Source organism: Oryza glaberrima, chromosome 1 (assembly GCF_000147395.1).
Source record: "Oryza glaberrima chromosome 1, OglaRS2, whole genome shotgun sequence".
Lineage (NCBI taxonomy): Eukaryota > Viridiplantae > Streptophyta > Magnoliopsida > Poales > Poaceae > Oryza > Oryza glaberrima.
The window spans coordinates 1,481,792-1,498,601 of NC_068326.1; the positions used below are offsets into that span (position 1 = coordinate 1,481,792).

General features: G+C 46.2%; 5 protein-coding genes and 1 non-coding gene across 6 annotated transcripts; 3 read left to right on the forward strand and 3 right to left on the reverse strand.

Annotated features, from left to right (window-relative positions):
* LOC127766371 (Bowman-Birk type wound-induced proteinase inhibitor WIP1-like) lies at nucleotides 1-870 on the reverse strand. The gene is made up of 2 exons (XM_052291432.1): nucleotides 703-870; nucleotides 1-502 (listed from the first exon to the last, which is right to left on the reverse strand). The coding sequence occupies exons 1-2, from the start codon at nucleotides 785-787 to the stop codon at nucleotides 285-287; spliced, it is 303 nt and encodes a 100-aa protein (XP_052147392.1). The 5' UTR covers nucleotides 788-870; the 3' UTR covers nucleotides 1-284.
* A 2,410-nt stretch (nucleotides 871-3,280) lies between these two features.
* Nucleotides 3,281-4,762, forward strand: LOC127760577 (receptor-like protein 7). Its single transcript, XM_052284860.1, has one exon. The coding sequence runs from the start codon at nucleotides 3,416-3,418 to the stop codon at nucleotides 4,760-4,762; it is 1,347 nt and encodes a 448-aa protein (XP_052140820.1). The 5' UTR covers nucleotides 3,281-3,415.
* An 11-nt stretch (nucleotides 4,763-4,773) lies between these two features.
* On the forward strand, nucleotides 4,774-7,803 carry LOC127760576 (receptor-like protein 33). The gene has a single exon (XM_052284859.1). The coding sequence runs from the start codon at nucleotides 4,774-4,776 to the stop codon at nucleotides 6,955-6,957; it is 2,184 nt and encodes a 727-aa protein (XP_052140819.1). The 3' UTR covers nucleotides 6,958-7,803.
* Nucleotides 7,804-9,153: 1,350 nt separating this feature from the next.
* LOC127760014 (uncharacterized) lies at nucleotides 9,154-10,042 on the reverse strand. Its single transcript, XM_052284222.1, has one exon. The coding sequence runs from the start codon at nucleotides 9,963-9,965 to the stop codon at nucleotides 9,243-9,245; it is 723 nt and encodes a 240-aa protein (XP_052140182.1). The 5' UTR covers nucleotides 9,966-10,042; the 3' UTR covers nucleotides 9,154-9,242.
* A 3,277-nt stretch (nucleotides 10,043-13,319) lies between these two features.
* On the forward strand, nucleotides 13,320-13,393 carry TRNAT-AGU (transfer RNA threonine (anticodon AGU)). The gene has a single exon. It is a non-coding gene; the product is annotated as a tRNA-Thr (tRNA).
* Nucleotides 13,394-13,852: 459 nt separating this feature from the next.
* LOC127760435 (uncharacterized) lies at nucleotides 13,853-15,966 on the reverse strand. The gene is made up of 6 exons (XM_052284695.1): nucleotides 15,626-15,966; nucleotides 15,416-15,539; nucleotides 14,992-15,270; nucleotides 14,793-14,915; nucleotides 14,255-14,703; nucleotides 13,853-14,146 (listed from the first exon to the last, which is right to left on the reverse strand). Exons 1-6 carry the CDS (start codon nucleotides 15,833-15,835, stop codon nucleotides 14,144-14,146), a joined length of 1,188 nt encoding a protein of 395 aa, XP_052140655.1. The 5' UTR covers nucleotides 15,836-15,966; the 3' UTR covers nucleotides 13,853-14,143.
* Nucleotides 15,967-16,810: the final 844 nt, after the last annotated feature.

The window sequence follows — 16,810 nt, forward strand, 5'->3', positions numbered from 1 at the left end:
TAGACAATAGATATCTATTATCACAAGATAATATTAACATTGGTCTCATGTCCCTCTCAAGTCCAAGGGAAACACAAGTCTCCCAAGTAACATGCAAACACCTGCTAGCTTCATTATTTTTATTGGGTCCTTCACTCAGACAACGGCTTATTGTTCGAGTATACAGTATACTAGCTAGCATCGAGATATGATATATCATGCACACTGTATATCGCACAGATCACAGATAGATGACAGCAATGGCTCGCGATCATGCATTATTCAGGTCATCATCGATCGATCGATCAGTGCTTGCAGGAAGGGCCGCACATGCCGAGGAAGGTGTCGGTGCACTTGAACATCTTCACAGGGTAGGTCTTGACGACGGCGCATTTCTTGCAGACAGGGTCGCATTTCTTGACGATGTCGTCGCAGGTGTAGAGCCCCGAGAAGGAGAAGTTGCAGTTGCTGCAGCACTTGAGCTGCCCCGGGTTGATGTCGATCGCCTTGCTCTCACCCACGGCTGCACACATAAAAATTCGATCCTTCAGATCAATCATAGCCACTACATTGTACTGCATGACATATTATTATCAGTAAGCATATGAGAAGACAGAAATGGTCAGTGTGAGAAACTGAGAACGCAGTTAAGCAGCCTAGCTAAGATAGGCGAATCATATCCATCAGCGGCAAGAGATTAATGTATACAGTAGTATACAGTACCATTTTCTTTTGCCACAGCAGCAAAGATTCCCATGATAAGAGCGGCCTGGACAGCCAGGATCACCAAGAGAGTGCTGCTCTTCATGGTGATGTTCTTGCGTTCCAAAGCCTTGAGCTATTTCCTCTACTTTGTACTAGTAGATGGCTTTATGCTTTGTGTTTGTGGTTATAGCCAAAGCCCAAGAGAGCATCTGTATATATAGGCGTTCAGATCTCTGAACAACATATTAATTAGCATGTTGCCAAATGCCAATCTTTCATGCTTGGTATATTTTTTGGGGATGCTTGTTAGGCGTGCCTTTGACTGACGCGGCTGCTAGAGTGTGTGAGGCGTTGAACACATTTTTCTTCCATGCCACACTCACACTCCTATCATCCTTGTCGGCGGTCCAAAATAGACGAAACTGACACCACCAGCTCCAGCACAAGTACATATTCAGTTGCACAGCGGTAAGCTTCGCAAATCTTTAAGGGAATTAATAAGGGTTTCCCCATCTTATCACACAAATAAACTATTTGTTTATGTTGTATACAGAGAAATCATGGAGATCACGAGGATCGATCAAACCACTAAAAAACATTCATATTAAAAAATGACATAATAACTTCGAACCCAAATTGACTAACACACCATCTTGTGGAGCTATCTGGAAGACAAGTGTTTATGTCAAAATACTCTTTATTTATTTATTTATTTATTCTGACTCATGGAGGAAAACACTGTGTTGCTTAACTAGAAATAGTAGTACTGATTACTAGAATTCCTGCGTGTCATCATCCACAATTTATCAGTTTTATTACTACATGTCATAATCGCCCTCTTCTCACCACACTTTGCTGATAAGATGACTGTACGTGCAAACTAGTAGAGCCAAGCGAGCTGAGCTGTCTGTTGGAGATTAATCACGAGTTCATTCTCGAGCAACGAATTTTTTATTGGACATCATATCAGGCAACACGAAACCTTTGTTGCATATCATGCCATTCTGCGAAAAGTCTATAAGAAACACTGATTAGTTTGGCTAAACCGCCACGTGCATGATCAATTGATCAATTGAAAGGCAAACAAGAGGCCAGGATAAGATGACAAGCCGCTCTCAATGGCCCGGCGTAAACCAAACCCCTTTTGATGTTTTTTGCGCCAAACCTCAGTGCTAACCCTGTCATTAGCGAAATCAGAGAAATTGACTGCTAACCGGTGCTCCCAGCAAACGTGGACAGCTTCGTTTTGTGGTTGAAGGTTGTCAGTATGGTATCGTGTGGATTTCAGACGTTGAAGGCGGCAGGCGGCTATTTAAGAATCATTGACCATTATGATGTTGCGTGGCTCGACACGGTGACTGCTAGTTGGCGCGTACGCGCCAGCAGCGAGCACTCCCATCTCTCCCCTTTAGTGTTAACTACATGTATTAGTTAATATACTTAATACTAATGATACTAATTAGGAAATTTTTTTGGAATTTTTTTTAGATTTTTTTACTAACATATTGAAAAAATTTTAAGTTAGATTTGAAAACTTTCGATTTAAGTTTTAAATTTTAAAGTTAAATTTTAAAAATTTTCAACTCAGATTCGAAAACTTTCAACTCGAGAATCGAGATTCGAAAACTTTCAGGTCCAGATTTGAAAATTTTGAAAACTTTCAATTTGAGATTCGAAAATATTCAACTCGAGATTTGAAAACTTTCAACTCGAGATTCGAAAACTCTCAAATCAAGATTTGAAAAAAATTAACTTTTAACTTGAGATTTGAAAACTTTCAACTCAGATTCGAAAACTTTCAACTCGAGAATCGAGATTCGAAAACTTTCAGGTCCAGATTTGAAAATTTTGAAAACTTTCAAATCAAGATTCGAAAAATTTTGAAAATTTTCAAATCGAGATTTGAAAACTTTCAAGTCGAGATTTAAAAACTTCCAAGTTTAGATTTGAAAATTTTCAACTCAAAATTTAAAAACTTTCAAACTCAAAACATGCTAAAAGATAAAAAAAATAATCAGAAAAAAATTAGGAAAAAAAAAAGGGAAAAATCGGCAAAGAAAACGAAAAAAAAAGGAGGAGGCGCGCGCGCCGGCGTGGGCCTTTTGGGCCGAAAGGCCCACGCCGGCGCGCGCGCGCTAGCTTTTCCGGCTCAACACAACTCTTCTTCAGTCGTCAGTCTTCAGTAAACAGTGCCATATGGAAATCCTGATATCTGGGCCTCCATATCTTTGTTAGATACTTGGGCCTAATACTTCAAACCTTCACAATGACGGGCCTAGACGCTATATAGGCCCTTTTCTTCTGGGCCTCAAGGACCAGGGCCTTTTCTCCGTTTATTTTGGACATTGTCCTGACGTACAAAATGGTCTGTGTTGGCTGGCGATTGGTCTAGCAATAGTCAAGCGTCACAGTTGCGTGTGACCCGAGGTATGCAAGACTGGTCATCGGCTCTTTTCTTTCAGCTAGCTACGTGATGGTGCCACCTGCAGCAATGTGTGGTGGTGGCTGGCTGGTTGGTACTCAAATCGTTTCACTCGGACATTGATTTCTATGAACCAAATTCAGTCCTTGATGTTCGCACAATTGCACTGAGCCAACGGACAAATATGTACGAGTCACATTGGTGCAACCCATCCAACCCGTTACGCGTAATCTTCATTCACAACAGGTTCTTTTGATCCACTACACCAGTGCTTTGCAGCTACTCTCTCCTCTTATATGTAGTACTTGTATGTTTGTGTCTCGTAGATATCGTAGCACATCCTCTTTACTCATATACTCCATCTTGTTAAGTAGTATTGTGTTTCGACATATGGCTTCCATAGGTTTGGGACTACTACCCCTCCTCTTCCTTTTACATCTTCCCACAATAGCTACCTCCAGGGCTCACCTTGACAGTAACAACACTGTCTGGTGTCATCCAGACCAGGCTAGAGCCCTCCTCCAGCTAAAGGAATCTTTCTACTGGGGTAATTCTACGATCATCCTTCCGACATGGCAAGATGGAACCGATTGTTGTACCTGGGAGGGAGTTGGCTGCGATGCTTCTTCTCATCTTGTCACGGTACTTGATCTCAGTGGGCGGGGCATGTACAGTGTCAGTGATGGTTTTGAACCTGCACTCTTCAGTCTCACATCCCTACAACGCCTAGACCTTAGCATGAATTCCTTGGGTACCAGTAGTACCACCAAAGATGCTGAATTCGATAGGCTCACTTCGCTCACCCACCTCAACCTCTCCAATTCGGGCTTGGATCGTCAGATACCTATGGGCATCAGCAAACTCATTAATCTTGTGTCCTTGGACCTTTCCGACCGCTATGATTGGATGAACTTTATAAGTGGAAGTTCTAATTATCTGCAGGAATCCAGGTTGATGTCCCTAGTAGCAAACCTTAGCAATCTGAAAGAGCTCTACCTCGACAACATGGATATGTCTACAGATGTAGATGAGTGGTGCAAAACCCTTGCTCAATCAGTTCCTCGTCTTCAGGTACTTAGCTTGGAAGGTTGCTCTCTCAACACTCCTATTCATCACTCCCTTTTGAGGCTCCATTCTCTCACCGTGATAAATCTTCAGTCCAACCCTGGTATAGCTGTCAATATATTTCCAGATTTCTTCATGGGTTTTGCTAATTTAACTGTGCTTCGACTTTCGGATAATAATCTTGAAGGGTGGTTTCCTGATAGATTCTTTCAACTGAAAAATCTAAGAATCCTCGATTTGTCCTTTAATATGAATCTATTAGGGCATTTGCCAAAAGTTCCAACCTCTTTGGAGACATTGAGGCTAGAGGGGACTAGCTTTTCCTATGCTAAACCAATTTCTTCTAGCAATTTCAATATGTTGAAGGAGTTGGGTCTTGAAGGGAAATTAATTTCGAAGGATTTTCTCACGTCATTTGGTTTGATTGGGTCTTTATGCCACCTGGAACTCCATAATTCGGAATTATTAGGAGATTCAGGATCCAATTTGTTGTCATGGATTGGGGACCACAAGAACTTGACAAGCTTGATACTATCTGAGTTTGACTTCTCTAGCACAATGCCTTCATCCATTGGTAACTTCAGAATTTGAGAAGGTTGAGTATGTATGACTGCAACCTCCCTAGGCCAATATTGTCTGCAATTGGTGATCTCGTGGACTTGCAAAGCTTGGATATATCAAACTGCAGTACATACAGTTCAATGCCATCCACAATTGGCAATCTCACTAAGTTGCAGATATTGGTAATTACACTTTGTCAGTTTTCTGGACCAATACCTTATGCAATTGGACAACTTAAGCAATTGAGGGTGTTATTGATTGAAGGGTGCAATATGTCTGGTAGAATACCAAATTCAATTGTCAACATGAGTAAACTGATATATTTGGGGCTTCCAGCCAATTCTCTGAGCGGCGAAATTCCAGCACGGCTTTTCACTCTTCCAGCACTACTCTCCTTGGAACTTGATGATAATCATTTTTCTGGTCCTATACAAGAGTTTGATGCTGTGCCTTCCTATATGATGAGACTGCGGTTGACCAGAAATGAATTGACAGGAGACTTTCCCAAGTCATTCTTTGAACTCACTAGTTTAATTGCTCTAGAAATTGACTCGAACAACTTGGCAGGCTCTGTGGATTTTTCATCTTTTCAGAGGTTAAAGAAGCTCCGTGCTTTGAATCTTTCACACAATAACTTGTCTGTCATTATGGATGACGAAGGCGATAACTCTTCATCTACGTATCTCTCTGAACTTAACGAGCTAGGACTTGCATGTTGCAATATAACTAAATTTCCAAGTATTTTGTCTCGTCTGAGTGACATGTCTTATCTGGACCTTTCTTGCAATAAAATCAGTGGGAACATACCAAATTGGATATGGGAGAAATGGAGCAGTAGCCTTGTGCATTTAAATCTCTCCAACAACATGCTCACCAGTATGGAAGTTACTTCATATCTTCTCCCTTTTAATAGAAACTTTGAAACTTTGGATCTCAGTTCCAATATGCTTCAAGGACAGATTCCTATACCAAACGCATCAGCTGAATTCTTGGATTATTCACATAACAGATTCTCTTCTATTCTGCCAAACTTCACTTTATATCTTAGTAAAACCTGGTATCTCAGCATGTCCAAGAATAATATAAGTGGAAATGTACCACATTCTATTTGCAATTCAAGCCTGCTGGTACTAAACCTGGCGTATAACAACTTTAGTGGGACATTTCCATCCTGTGTAATGGAACAAAAGTACTTCGGAAACATATTAAATTTGAGGGGAAATCACTTTGAAGGGATGTTACCTACCAATGTTACAAGATGTGCTTTCCAGACAATAGATTTAAATGGGAATAAGATTGAAGGTCGGCTTCCAAGGGCACTTGGTAACTGCACATATTTGGAGGTTCTTGACTTGGGAAATAATAAAATTGCCGACACTTTTCCATCTTGGCTAGGAAGTCTTTCCTATCTCCGTGTCCTTGTCTTGAGATCAAACCAGTTGTACGGTTCTATAGGTTATACGTTTGAGGACAAATCTGGAGATCACTTCTCAAACTTGCAAATCATTGATCTGGCCTCAAACAACTTCACTGGCAATTTGCATCCGCAATGGCTTCAAAAGTTTATATCTATGAAGAAGTACAATAATACAGGAGAAATTATCAGCCATCGTCAAGGCATATCATATGGATTTTACCAAGATACTGTAACAATCTCATGTAAAGGGTCCTCTATGACTTTTGAAAGGATCTTAACTACCTTGACAGCAATCGACTTATCAGATAATGCATTGGAAGGAAGCATTCCTGAGTCGGTCGGAAAACTTGTTTCACTACATGTACTAAACCTGTCACATAATGCCTTCAGTGGAAGAATTCCACCCCAGCTTGGCGGCATAACTGCTCTGGAATCACTGGACTTGTCTTCAAACCGAATTTCAGGAGAGATTCCTCAAGAGCTTACTAACCTGACATTTCTAACCGTCTTGAACCTGAGCAATAATAAATTGGAGGGAAAGATACCAGAGTCACGTCAATTTGCAACATTTGAAAGCAGTTCATATGAAGGCAACGCAGGACTTTGTGGAGACCCGCTGCCTAAATGTGCCAGTTGGAGTCCTCCAAGTGCTGAACCACATGCAGAGAGCTCCTTTGAGCATGTCGATATTGTGATGTTTCTCTTAGTTGGCGTGGGCTTTGGAGTTGGGTTTGCAGCAGGTATTCTGATGAAAACAAGTTGGATTAGCAGGTGGTTTCACCCTCTGGTCAGCCAACGACGAACCTGACCTGCATATACATAAGGTGCAATGCATAAATGTGTAGCTTGATATCTGTATTTTTCAGTAGTTACTACTTATTACTCATGGATTCAGTTCTTATTACCAAAGCTTTTGTGCATCTCTTACACCGCCTTTAGTAGTTGATATGCGTAGCATGTCTGCTCAAGATGTTACACTCTGCTGTAAGCTTGGACTCATTTACTGGTTTTCTTTCTCTTTTTCCTCAGCCAGGCCAGTGAAAGAACGCCTGCCAAATTTTATCAAGTGCTTACTGACTTTCTGGACTAATATTTACACAGCTAGCCAGCTAGAGGTTGGGTAGTTGGTCATCAGATCAACTGTGCTTCAAACCACAGGTTGCCAATTCTTTACAATGATGGCAATATGTCCCCAGACACCTAACGTATACTAGTATCACACCAGCAGCATTATGTGTGGCAATTGACAGTGGTTTTGCAATTGGTGAAGCTTGAGACATTCGGATCAATGATGTGAACAACTAGGATTTTGGGCTTCTATTCGTTAACATGTTGAACAGACAAGTCAGTGAACTAACCGATTCACCCACCGTCGACCGTCACTCATCAAAGAATAAATTGATGGCGCCTGCGGCAGCCGATGGCCATGGCGCGTGCCGCCGAGCTCCGCGCGGCGCCGCACGGGTGGCTCGCGCAACGCCTGGCTTCAGTAGTAGCTGCGCATGGAGGCGCGGCGTGGCCAGGCCAGGCCGTGGAGCTCGATGCCACAAGCTACCGACGCATCCGCCGTCCGGCCGTCGTCGGCGCAGCCAAGATGCTGGCTGCGCATGGAAATCTGCAGGGAATCAAGCTGCGGGTTGCCTGGTTCCCGAGCAGCGAGCTCCGCCATTCGGATGTGCAGCCGGCGGCGGGTTTCCCACATCGAGATAGCGGCGGCGTGGTCTGAGCACGACGGCGGCGGCGATTCCATCGGAGCCCATTAAGCTCACTTGGGAAGGTTCTTCGCTGCACGGCCTGGTAATATGGGCCCTCACCCCAAGTGGGCCTAGCTGGTGGAGATTGGTACGACGAGAGAATCGGGCCACCTGGTACCTGGGCCGGAAATAGCTAAAAATGGGACGAACCTTACTAGAAGGGCTTTTTAGGCCCAAAATATCTCCGCCTAAAATTCCTGTTGCTGCTTGTAGGCCCACCCACGAAGATTAACGGAAATAGGAGAGCTACCAATAATAGCGACCCGATGTGGATCGTACAAGTCTGATAAAAAATCAGGGTGCGGAGGCCCAGGCACGTTAGATCGGTGGCATGTGAATATGTCATCTGTGTGGGTCTCAGAAATGCCTCGCTTTGATCGCTTCCTCTCCGGCACTCCACGAGATCATAGTTACTGCTATGCGTTATGACATTACCATTTACCAATTGTTGTTGTTAGTAGTACACTATAGTACACTTGGCCAAAATTGGTTACAGTTGACCTAAAAAATGTAAAATCTGCAATCGAGCTACCCGTGCTTAGCTACGGTCTGTTTGGCACAGCTCTTCCATCTCTTCTAGAGCTGAAACCTAGACAACCGTGCTTAATTAAACATGTTCGTTTAGTATGGTCTGTCCAATAGGTAGAGGTAGGGCATCCGGTGCGACATACAGGATGATGAAGAAGAAGAAGAGACAGGGAACAGGAAGAAACACAGGTGCAAATCTACACCACAGTATCAAATTGTGGCAAATGGACGAACGTATATATATGCCGTGAAGAATATGAAAGTGTTTTTTTAAAACAAATTCAACAACTATATGCGGTAAATTAATGAAAGTATGCCCGTCGATTTCGTGGCAATTTTGCTGTAGGAGAAGATGCTGCGAAGCCAAGCAAGGGCAGGCGGGAAAGACGGGGACCCCTACTCCCCCATGCACCCCATCAACCCCGCAAAATGATCCATTCTTCCCATGGCTCCTCCAACGCACGTCCCCCACACACAATTACACATGCATGCACTTCCCCCCTTTCCTCTCCTCGTCCCTCACCCATGCGTTGCCAAACACAAAACCAATCATCAATGCACCAATAGCTAGCGAGTAGCTAGCTAAATTAAAGGGATCTTTTCAAGAAAGATCACTTCATTTAATTGATTGCCATCTGTTCCCCTCACAGAAGCTGGATCGAGGAGCATCATCATCAGCGTCAAACTAGCGAAAATTGATCACAATTCATAGCCCAATTGACTAGTAGTAGTGAATTTAGAATCTAGCAAGCATGATGAGTACATTTGCTTAATTGTTTAATTACTTCTATCTAAGCTACTACCACCTAAGCTAGCAATTAAGTCCGAAACCCCTGTTCTTGGTGGTCTTGTTGCCACAGTCGCAGAGCAAGTAGCTCAGCATGTTCACCATGCTGGTGCCAATGGATGGCACGTTGATCACCGGGCTAACCCTAACGCCATGGCCGGAGCTGCCATTTCTACTGCCCCCATAGTAGTAAGCTGCTGCTGTAGCACCGGCTTTCTTGTGCTGCGGCGGCCGGTGGTGACCGCCGCCCGAGACGACGCCGCCCTGCGCCGCGGCCGCCGAGCCAGCCGACCGGCTCCGCATGAGCGGGAACGACGGGCAACTGAAGCTCCCCGACCGCGGCGCCGCCGTCGCCGTCGCCGTCGTGGCGGAATTCACGCTGCAGCTGCGCGTGAACGGCGACGTCCAAGAACCCGGCCGCCTCTGGTAACTCGTCGGCTTCACGCCGCCGCCGCTTGCTGACTGCGGCTGCTTGCACGGGCTTGGCTTGGGATGAACCGGCGGCAACGGCGGCACGGGCAGCAGCTTCCCGCCGGCGAAGAGTCGATCGGCCGGCGCGACGTCGGCGGCGGCCGCATTGGCGAAGTCGAACTCCGGCTCGGGGAGCCGCGGCCGCCACGACGACATGACGACGACGAGCGACGTGTCCGACCGCGCCGGTGTCGCGGCTGATCCGGCGGTCGCCACAACGCCGTCGTGAGAGAAGGAGATCCTCGGGCCGATCAGCTCCGGTGCTAATTCCTCCATTGGCGCCACTGCCACAGCTAGTAGTGTTGTGAGACCACAAACGAGTGAGAGATCGAGATCGACGCGAAGCGGGGTTGGAGAGAAGAAATGGATAAATAGAGCGGAGGCGTGGAAGGGCAGGGGACCCATGCATGTGTGTGTGCAAATTTCGCAGCGGAATTGTGGGTGCGGACGGGAAACTATTTTGATCCTCTGTGTCACTTTGATGGTTAAGAAAAAATTTAAGAAAATGTATTAGCATGTGATATAACACTCCACAAACATATAAGTTCAGATTCAACATCTATATCTCGTAACAAAAATAACAAATTAAACCGTACCTAGTTAACATATATTTACAGTCAAATTTATCTTTTTCGTTGCGAGATGTAGAAGTTAAATTTGAACTTGCATGTTTATGAAATGATATATTACATGTTAATATATTTTCTTTTTTAAAAATTTTTTATAACCAATTAAATGAAATGCAAAGGGATATCTCCAAGGGATAAAAATCCACTTGCGGTGCGGACCGCGATTGATTCGATCGGTGTAACGCGCGCGGGACGGGTCCCCTGGTCGGTCACCTACCTACGTGAATGACATATGCCTTTGCCGTTTTCTCGTTTATTTGGATGTGAGATTTTGGCAATCCAGCTTGGCATTTTTGGTGGCGTGCAGCCTTCATCCTGCTTAGCCTACGTACCTAGGCCGCTGCTCTGCTTTCTACCCAAAACCGTCATGCTAATCATTTCGTATATTGTACTGCTGCTCGTACTACTCAGAGTAGGTACAGCTATAGACATATCTTAATGAGATAAACGATGAGAGAGAAGAGCAGCGGGCTATAGATTTGTAGCCAGCTGTAGCACGAACTCCAAGACGCGATGTGTGTATGAAGGTGAGACCATATATTAATAGTATAGTAAGCTACTATTGTATGAATTGGCTATTAGATCGGCTATAGATAAATTAGAGCTAGTAGTGGGCTATACTATTGAACTTGCTCTCAGTTTGCAGCATTGTCCATTTCTAAAATCCATGCTAGTCCCATGCATTCAACCATCATTGAATCATGAGGCGCAATGTACAGAGGCGACATCGATATATACTGGGATTTAGTTAAATTTAGCATCGGTGGGATATTCACAATTAGTTAGTACAACTTACAACGAAGGCTAGAAAATGCATGATCACTGTGTCACTGTTGATGCTGTAATATAATGCATCGCGAGACATCGACAGCAAGACATTGTTAAGCTCTTTGTTGGAACAGAATATGATGGGGGTGGCCTAACTAGTCCCTATCTCTCAATCAGTGAAACCAGCGCAAACACGGGGGGATGGGCAACCCATGTTGGCTCCATTTCATGCATATTTCGATCAAATTTCCCAAAATCATGCTCTCTAGACAGCAAGACAGAAACAAATATCAGAAAAGGTAGCCTCTCGCCCTCCTCTCTTTCCTTTTTTCTTTCTCCATTCAGGCGCCGCACTGAAGAAAGAAACAAGAAAAAGCGAAAAGATCTTTGAATTCTTCTCCATTTTGACCACACAGGTGAATCTAGTCTGGGTCTCTGGTAAAAAGTCATGAACTCTATCTATGACAAGGTAACTGTCTCCATTCTCCAACCGTGTACACGTCTGCATGATCGATCAGGAAACAGCGTGTTGGACAATACATCATATATAGTTGTATAAAAGTATTAAAGCAACTGAACAGTCACCTTCCTTCTGAACACACGCCCAATTATTCTTCCGTGCCTTCGCTTTTGAGAGATGCTGGACCAGAGTAGATCAGAAATCATTGTGCAGTGCCATGCATGCAAACGATTTATTTAACATAATTGCCAAAGAGTTTTTTTGCAACCATATGATCATATCTCACTGACACATCTAGTTCAAGTGACCTGTTAATCAGTCACAGCTAACACAACTCTGACGCAGTAATGCAACCTCTCTTCACTTCTACTTCTAACACCAGCTCCAAATGTTGCTTCAATATTAAAAGTACTACTAGTAGGGCCATCTTTGTTTGTTAGCTGGCATTGCTAATTTTGGGGTTTTATTAGGAGAATAGTGGGCTATGCCCCCTTCCCGCTGTTTGGAGTCGTAGTATCCGAGTCTTTTTTTTTTCCTTAGTCTTTTGTTTCCCTCCTCTATTGGCATAAGTCGGTCTGGCTTAATGTGTCGTGTAACAAATATTCTTTTCTTCTAATATATTGACGTGCAATACTTCTGTGCGTGCGAGAAAAAAGAAGTACTACTAATAACAAAAACCTGAGCTTTAGATTAAGCTGATGTTGAAGAACCTGAAACCTAAGGATGGAGGCGGCAATGGTCAAAGTATAGGGGAGCATCTGAAACAGGGTCGCCCTTGTATTCAGGGAAGCCATATGAACGAATGTTTGGCTGTGCTGTGTATAGTAACAGTTCTTTCTGTTCGTCCTCAGTGATCACTGTTCACTCGGCTGGCATCTTCTACTGGCTTCAGGCTGGTGTTACAGTTGCCCTCGTGTTTGCTTGCTCTCTGATTAGATTAGGGGGCCAAGCCCCTGGATCTATGGTGATTCTTGACGTTTTATAGCTCACTACACTGTTGTTACGGCGAGCTTGGCGCTGTCCAGCCGCCTGTACCTGTTTTTTTTAGATGAAGACGGCACTTTATTGATTACTGAGCATCAGACAGGAGCATCTCACGGATACAGTCTGGAGTTTCATTACGGTAAACATTACAGACAGAGGGCTCAGAGCAACGAGCTAATGTGTGTGCCGCTACATTAGAACAACGACTAACATGGATAAAGGAAACACTGATAAACTCAACACCAAACTTTTTGATGTCCTCAACCAGGCAACCGATCTTGGAGCGATCCTGCCCAGTTGAGTTTAGCTTTTGGATAACATAAAGACAGTCGGAAGCAACAATCACGTTATGGAAGCCTTCTTCTTTGGCCAGCCACAGCGCATGCCGGATAGCACAAGCCTCCGCCTGTACCTGTTGGTGTCTCCTCTCTACTGGAAAAGAAAATTGGAAGGAAAATGGAAGCAGTGATTCTGGGATTCTAGTGCTTGGGCCAGCTTTGTTGGATACTAACTTCAATGGATGCATCCAATCCGGCCTCTACGGGACACTGCACTTTCACAAAGTTCAGAGTCTTGGGCCGTCTGCAGTCGATGGATTCAGGGGTTGGATTCAAGAGCAGAACAAATAAAGAAGAAATGTTGTGAATGTTTCAAATTAACACATTGGTAAATGCAAGAGATGAGTATTATGATTTACCAGTGTAAGTTGTTGCTCTGGTCATGTTGTACTAATGCAGTTTAGTAAGAACAAAGCTAACATAACAAGTGCCGTTTTGCGAACCAACAGTTGCTTTCGTAGCTCAGTTGGTTAGAGCACCCGTTTAGTAAGCGGGAGGTCTTGAGTTCGACTCTCAACGAAAGCATATTTTTATTATGAAAAGAATCCATAATTCTATTCATTTTATTTTCTGTTTCTTCCAGTTTTTTTCCATTACGCAAATGTTGTAACCCTACTTATTTTCTAGAGTACTATATTTAATGCACTGCAGAGCTCCTGCTTTCCTTAAGAAAGACCAAGAATAAGGAGGTTCAGAACAGTAGTATTCCATTTCCTTATTTTTCAGGCCAAAGCAAAGAATCCACGATTCAGATGAACATACAAGGTCTGAAACAGTGTACAGATGTCCACCGCAATTAAGAGGGGAGAATACATCTCCGACATAACATTCACACTTCACATAACAAGAATTCATTAATCTGTAAGCTGATATTTTCATCCTGTGGAACTGAAAAATGGCAGCTCCATATCGTTTAGATTCTTTACGAAAAAAAAAGGAAACGGCATATTGCAACCATTCTGAACACAGAAAGGCTGAAGTTCATGAAACTAATGCTATCTTGCAGTGATTCTTTCTTTCACTTATATACAGGCACCAGAGCGACCGTGTAACAACACACGATCGAAACTGTACAAGACAAACAGTAATCAGTAATTCTGCTACATTTACAACCATCTAATAGCAACGCGTCGAACAGAACTCAGCAAATCTTCTCCCTTACAAGCAGTGAAGCAGATAACACCAGCGCGTCACCGAAGAGGAAAAAGTAATTACAGATAAGGAATTGTGTCAGCTATCCTTTCCTGAATCTTGAATCATTCAGATCGCTCCCTGTCACTGAAGAACACAGACAACAAGAACAGCACATTTCACATCAGAACTCACAAAAACCAACAGATTAAACCATGCATCAGAAATTCAGAATCAGTACTGTTTGAAGATTACCTCCTGGTTCGGGTCGCTGGGCGGAGATGGAGACTCGGATCCAAAGATGTAGAACAGCGCGAGCACGGCCATACTGACGGCCAGTGAAACGCCAAGAACGGCCAGAACGCTGTAGATTCTTCGCCTGTCGTCAGGTAGCGGCTCTTCAGGTGGCCCCGAATCAGAGATGGCTATCGAGCAAGAAGGCTGATCGCTCGTGGTGCATTCTTCTCCCTGGCCGCCGCCGACGACGTCGGCCGCCGTGACTTCCCTCTCCCACTCCGTGCTCGGTCCCGACGGGTTGTTGAGCTGAGAGGTGATGAACCTGTCGAGAGCAATGCCACTCCGGCGAGCCTTGGCGCGGGCGGCCGCCTCGCCTTCCTCCGGGATGAAGCGCTCAGGGCGGGGCTGCTTCTTGCTCCGAGAAGGCTCGCGGTGCGAGGACTCCGCCGCCGCCGCCGCGTCCGGAGCTGGCGATCGAAGTCGATTGATCAGAGGAATCGAATGGAAACCAAGCCAAGAACAGAAGCCGTTTGGAAAATTGGAATTGTCATCTTACCAGGCAGAGGCGGATCGGCTTCCCTGAGGATGGAGCGCGTCGGGCTGGATTGCTTCCTGCTTCGAGACGGCCGGATGCGGAAGGTGGAGGGGGGCATCGCGTTCGCCGCCGTGTGGCCGGACACTGGCAATCTCGTCGTCAGACGAATCGATCAAGAAGAAAACCAAGAACAAGAACTCGTCGGGGTTAGTGATCTTACCGAAGCGAGCCTCGCTCTGCTTCTCGGCCGCCTCAAGATCCTGCTCGTTTCCTCTGCCTGGCGAGGCGCCATGGTCAGCATCGGGCACTGCAGAGGCATTCTCCGGTGAGCTTTTCACGAGCTCTGACGACGACGTGCTCAGAGCAGGAGTCTCGGGATCAGCCGACGGGGGAGCTCCCGCGGAGACGAAGCGCGTCGGGCCGGCATTCTTCCTGCTTCGTGACAACATGCCGCGATAGGTGGAGACCGGCGTCGCGTTTGCATCCGTGGCTCGGAACGCTGAAAAAGAATCATCGTCAGACGAATCAAGAAGATAGCCAAGAACAGGGGAACATTCATCCGGGAAGAAGATGGCCAAGAACAGGGGAACATTCATTCGGGAAGAAGATGGCCAAGAACAGGGGAGCGGTTCGGGAATACTCACCGAAGCGAGTCGCCATCGGGTTCTTGGGCACCTCATGGAGTTCGTTCTCGCCGCCGTCCGACGCGGTCCCATCTCCGCCGCCGCTTCCCACCGCCGTGACTCCCTCCGGCTCGAGCAACGGTTCCTGCACCGACGAACCGCCAAGAAACAGAGAAGTTAGAGTCGGTCGAGCACCCAGCACCCAATGCGGCTCATCCCTCATCCACTCACCTCGAGATCGTCGTTCTTGGCAACCTCCGCCGCGACCCCATGGTCGGCATCGTCAACCGCCGATGAGCCCTCCGGCTCCGTCGACTCGGCCCCTCGCCCCAGGCCCACGGCATCGCCGACCTCGTCGGAGCTACCCTCCCCCGGAGCCCCTCCTCCTCTGCGCTCCTCCTCCTCGGAGAGATCAACAACCGCGTGCTTGCCTTCCTCCATGAGGATCGAGTTCTTGGCGCGGGCGATCGGATGAAGCCGCGGCGGAACCCGGAAGCGAGGAGAGGAGAGGAGGGAGGGAAGAAGAGGGGGTTTGAACTTTGCGAGGAGGGGAAAAAAAAAACAAGGGTGAAGTGGCGTGGCGGTGGTGGATTGGTGGAGATGGGCGCGACGCGAGCGGTTATAAACTTGATGGAGACCAGTAAACAGTTGGTTACCTCGTTAGTCGGTTGGTTCCGTAGATTCAGCGTAGACCCAGTCCACAGGATCGACCGCTTCGAGAATCTTAGAGGCCCAGAATGGACGGCTACTGATCGCGTCGGTCCATGGACTGCGTCTACAACAAAAACCTCGAAACCGGTGTGGTAGTCGTGTTGCCCAAATCGTTGCGCGTTGCGCCAACCGCACACGACGTCCGGGCCCACCTGGCAGTGAGACGGGAGTACAATGTATCTTCGTCGTCAGCGGTCGAGCGAGACAAGCAGGAGAATCAACCGTCCCATCGCGAAAGCTGTTCTCTTTCCTTTCTTTTGCATGGAGAGAGAGAGAGCGTCACTACGGTTTTCGGTGGCGGGTCCCACATGGCAGCCGTACTACCCCTACCGCTGAAAAAAGACGACCCGTCCGCCGGAAACACGTGACAGCCGTACGCCCAAGAACATTCAAACCATAGAGAAAAGACGGAGACACCCCCCAAAAAAACTGACATGTGGGGCCTCCATCCTGTGGGGCCCACATGCCAGTTGCTGGATACGGAGTTTTTTGTGCACGCCGCACTTTCCGTTGCGATCCGTGCTCTCCTCCCTGGACGCGATACGTAAACGGACACTGGAGTGTGGGGCTCAACGCCTGTGGCCCACATGTCAGTTGGTTAGTTGGTGGGTGGCTCGGACGTTATGGCGTCAGTAACGTACGTGTGGGCTGTTCGCGAGGTCGGGCTCGGAGATGGAGATGGATGCTCTTTGGTCTCGGGCTACG

Coding starts and splice junctions, on each gene's coding strand:
- LOC127766371 (XM_052291432.1), bottom strand. CDS start 787: ATGAAGAGCAGCACTCTCTTGGTGATCCTGGCTGTCCAGGCCGCTCTT. Junction 503..702: donor TGCTGTGGCAAAAGAAAATG/GTACTGTATACT, acceptor TTATGTGTGCAG/CCGTGGGTGAGAGCAAGGCG.
- LOC127760014 (XM_052284222.1), bottom strand. CDS start 9,965: ATGGAGGAATTAGCACCGGAGCTGATCGGCCCGAGGATCTCCTTCTCT.
- LOC127760435 (XM_052284695.1), bottom strand. CDS start 15,835: ATGGAGGAAGGCAAGCACGCGGTTGTTGATCTCTCCGAGGAGGAGGAG. Junction 15,271..15,415: donor CCCGATGGCGACTCGCTTCG/GTGAGTATTCCC, acceptor ATTCTTTTTCAG/CGTTCCGAGCCACGGATGCA. Junction 14,916..14,991: donor GCAGAGCGAGGCTCGCTTCG/GTAAGATCACTA, acceptor CGAGATTGCCAG/TGTCCGGCCACACGGCGGCG.
- LOC127760576 (XM_052284859.1), top strand. CDS start 4,774: ATGTATGACTGCAACCTCCCTAGGCCAATATTGTCTGCAATTGGTGAT.
- LOC127760577 (XM_052284860.1), top strand. CDS start 3,416: ATGTTTGTGTCTCGTAGATATCGTAGCACATCCTCTTTACTCATATAC.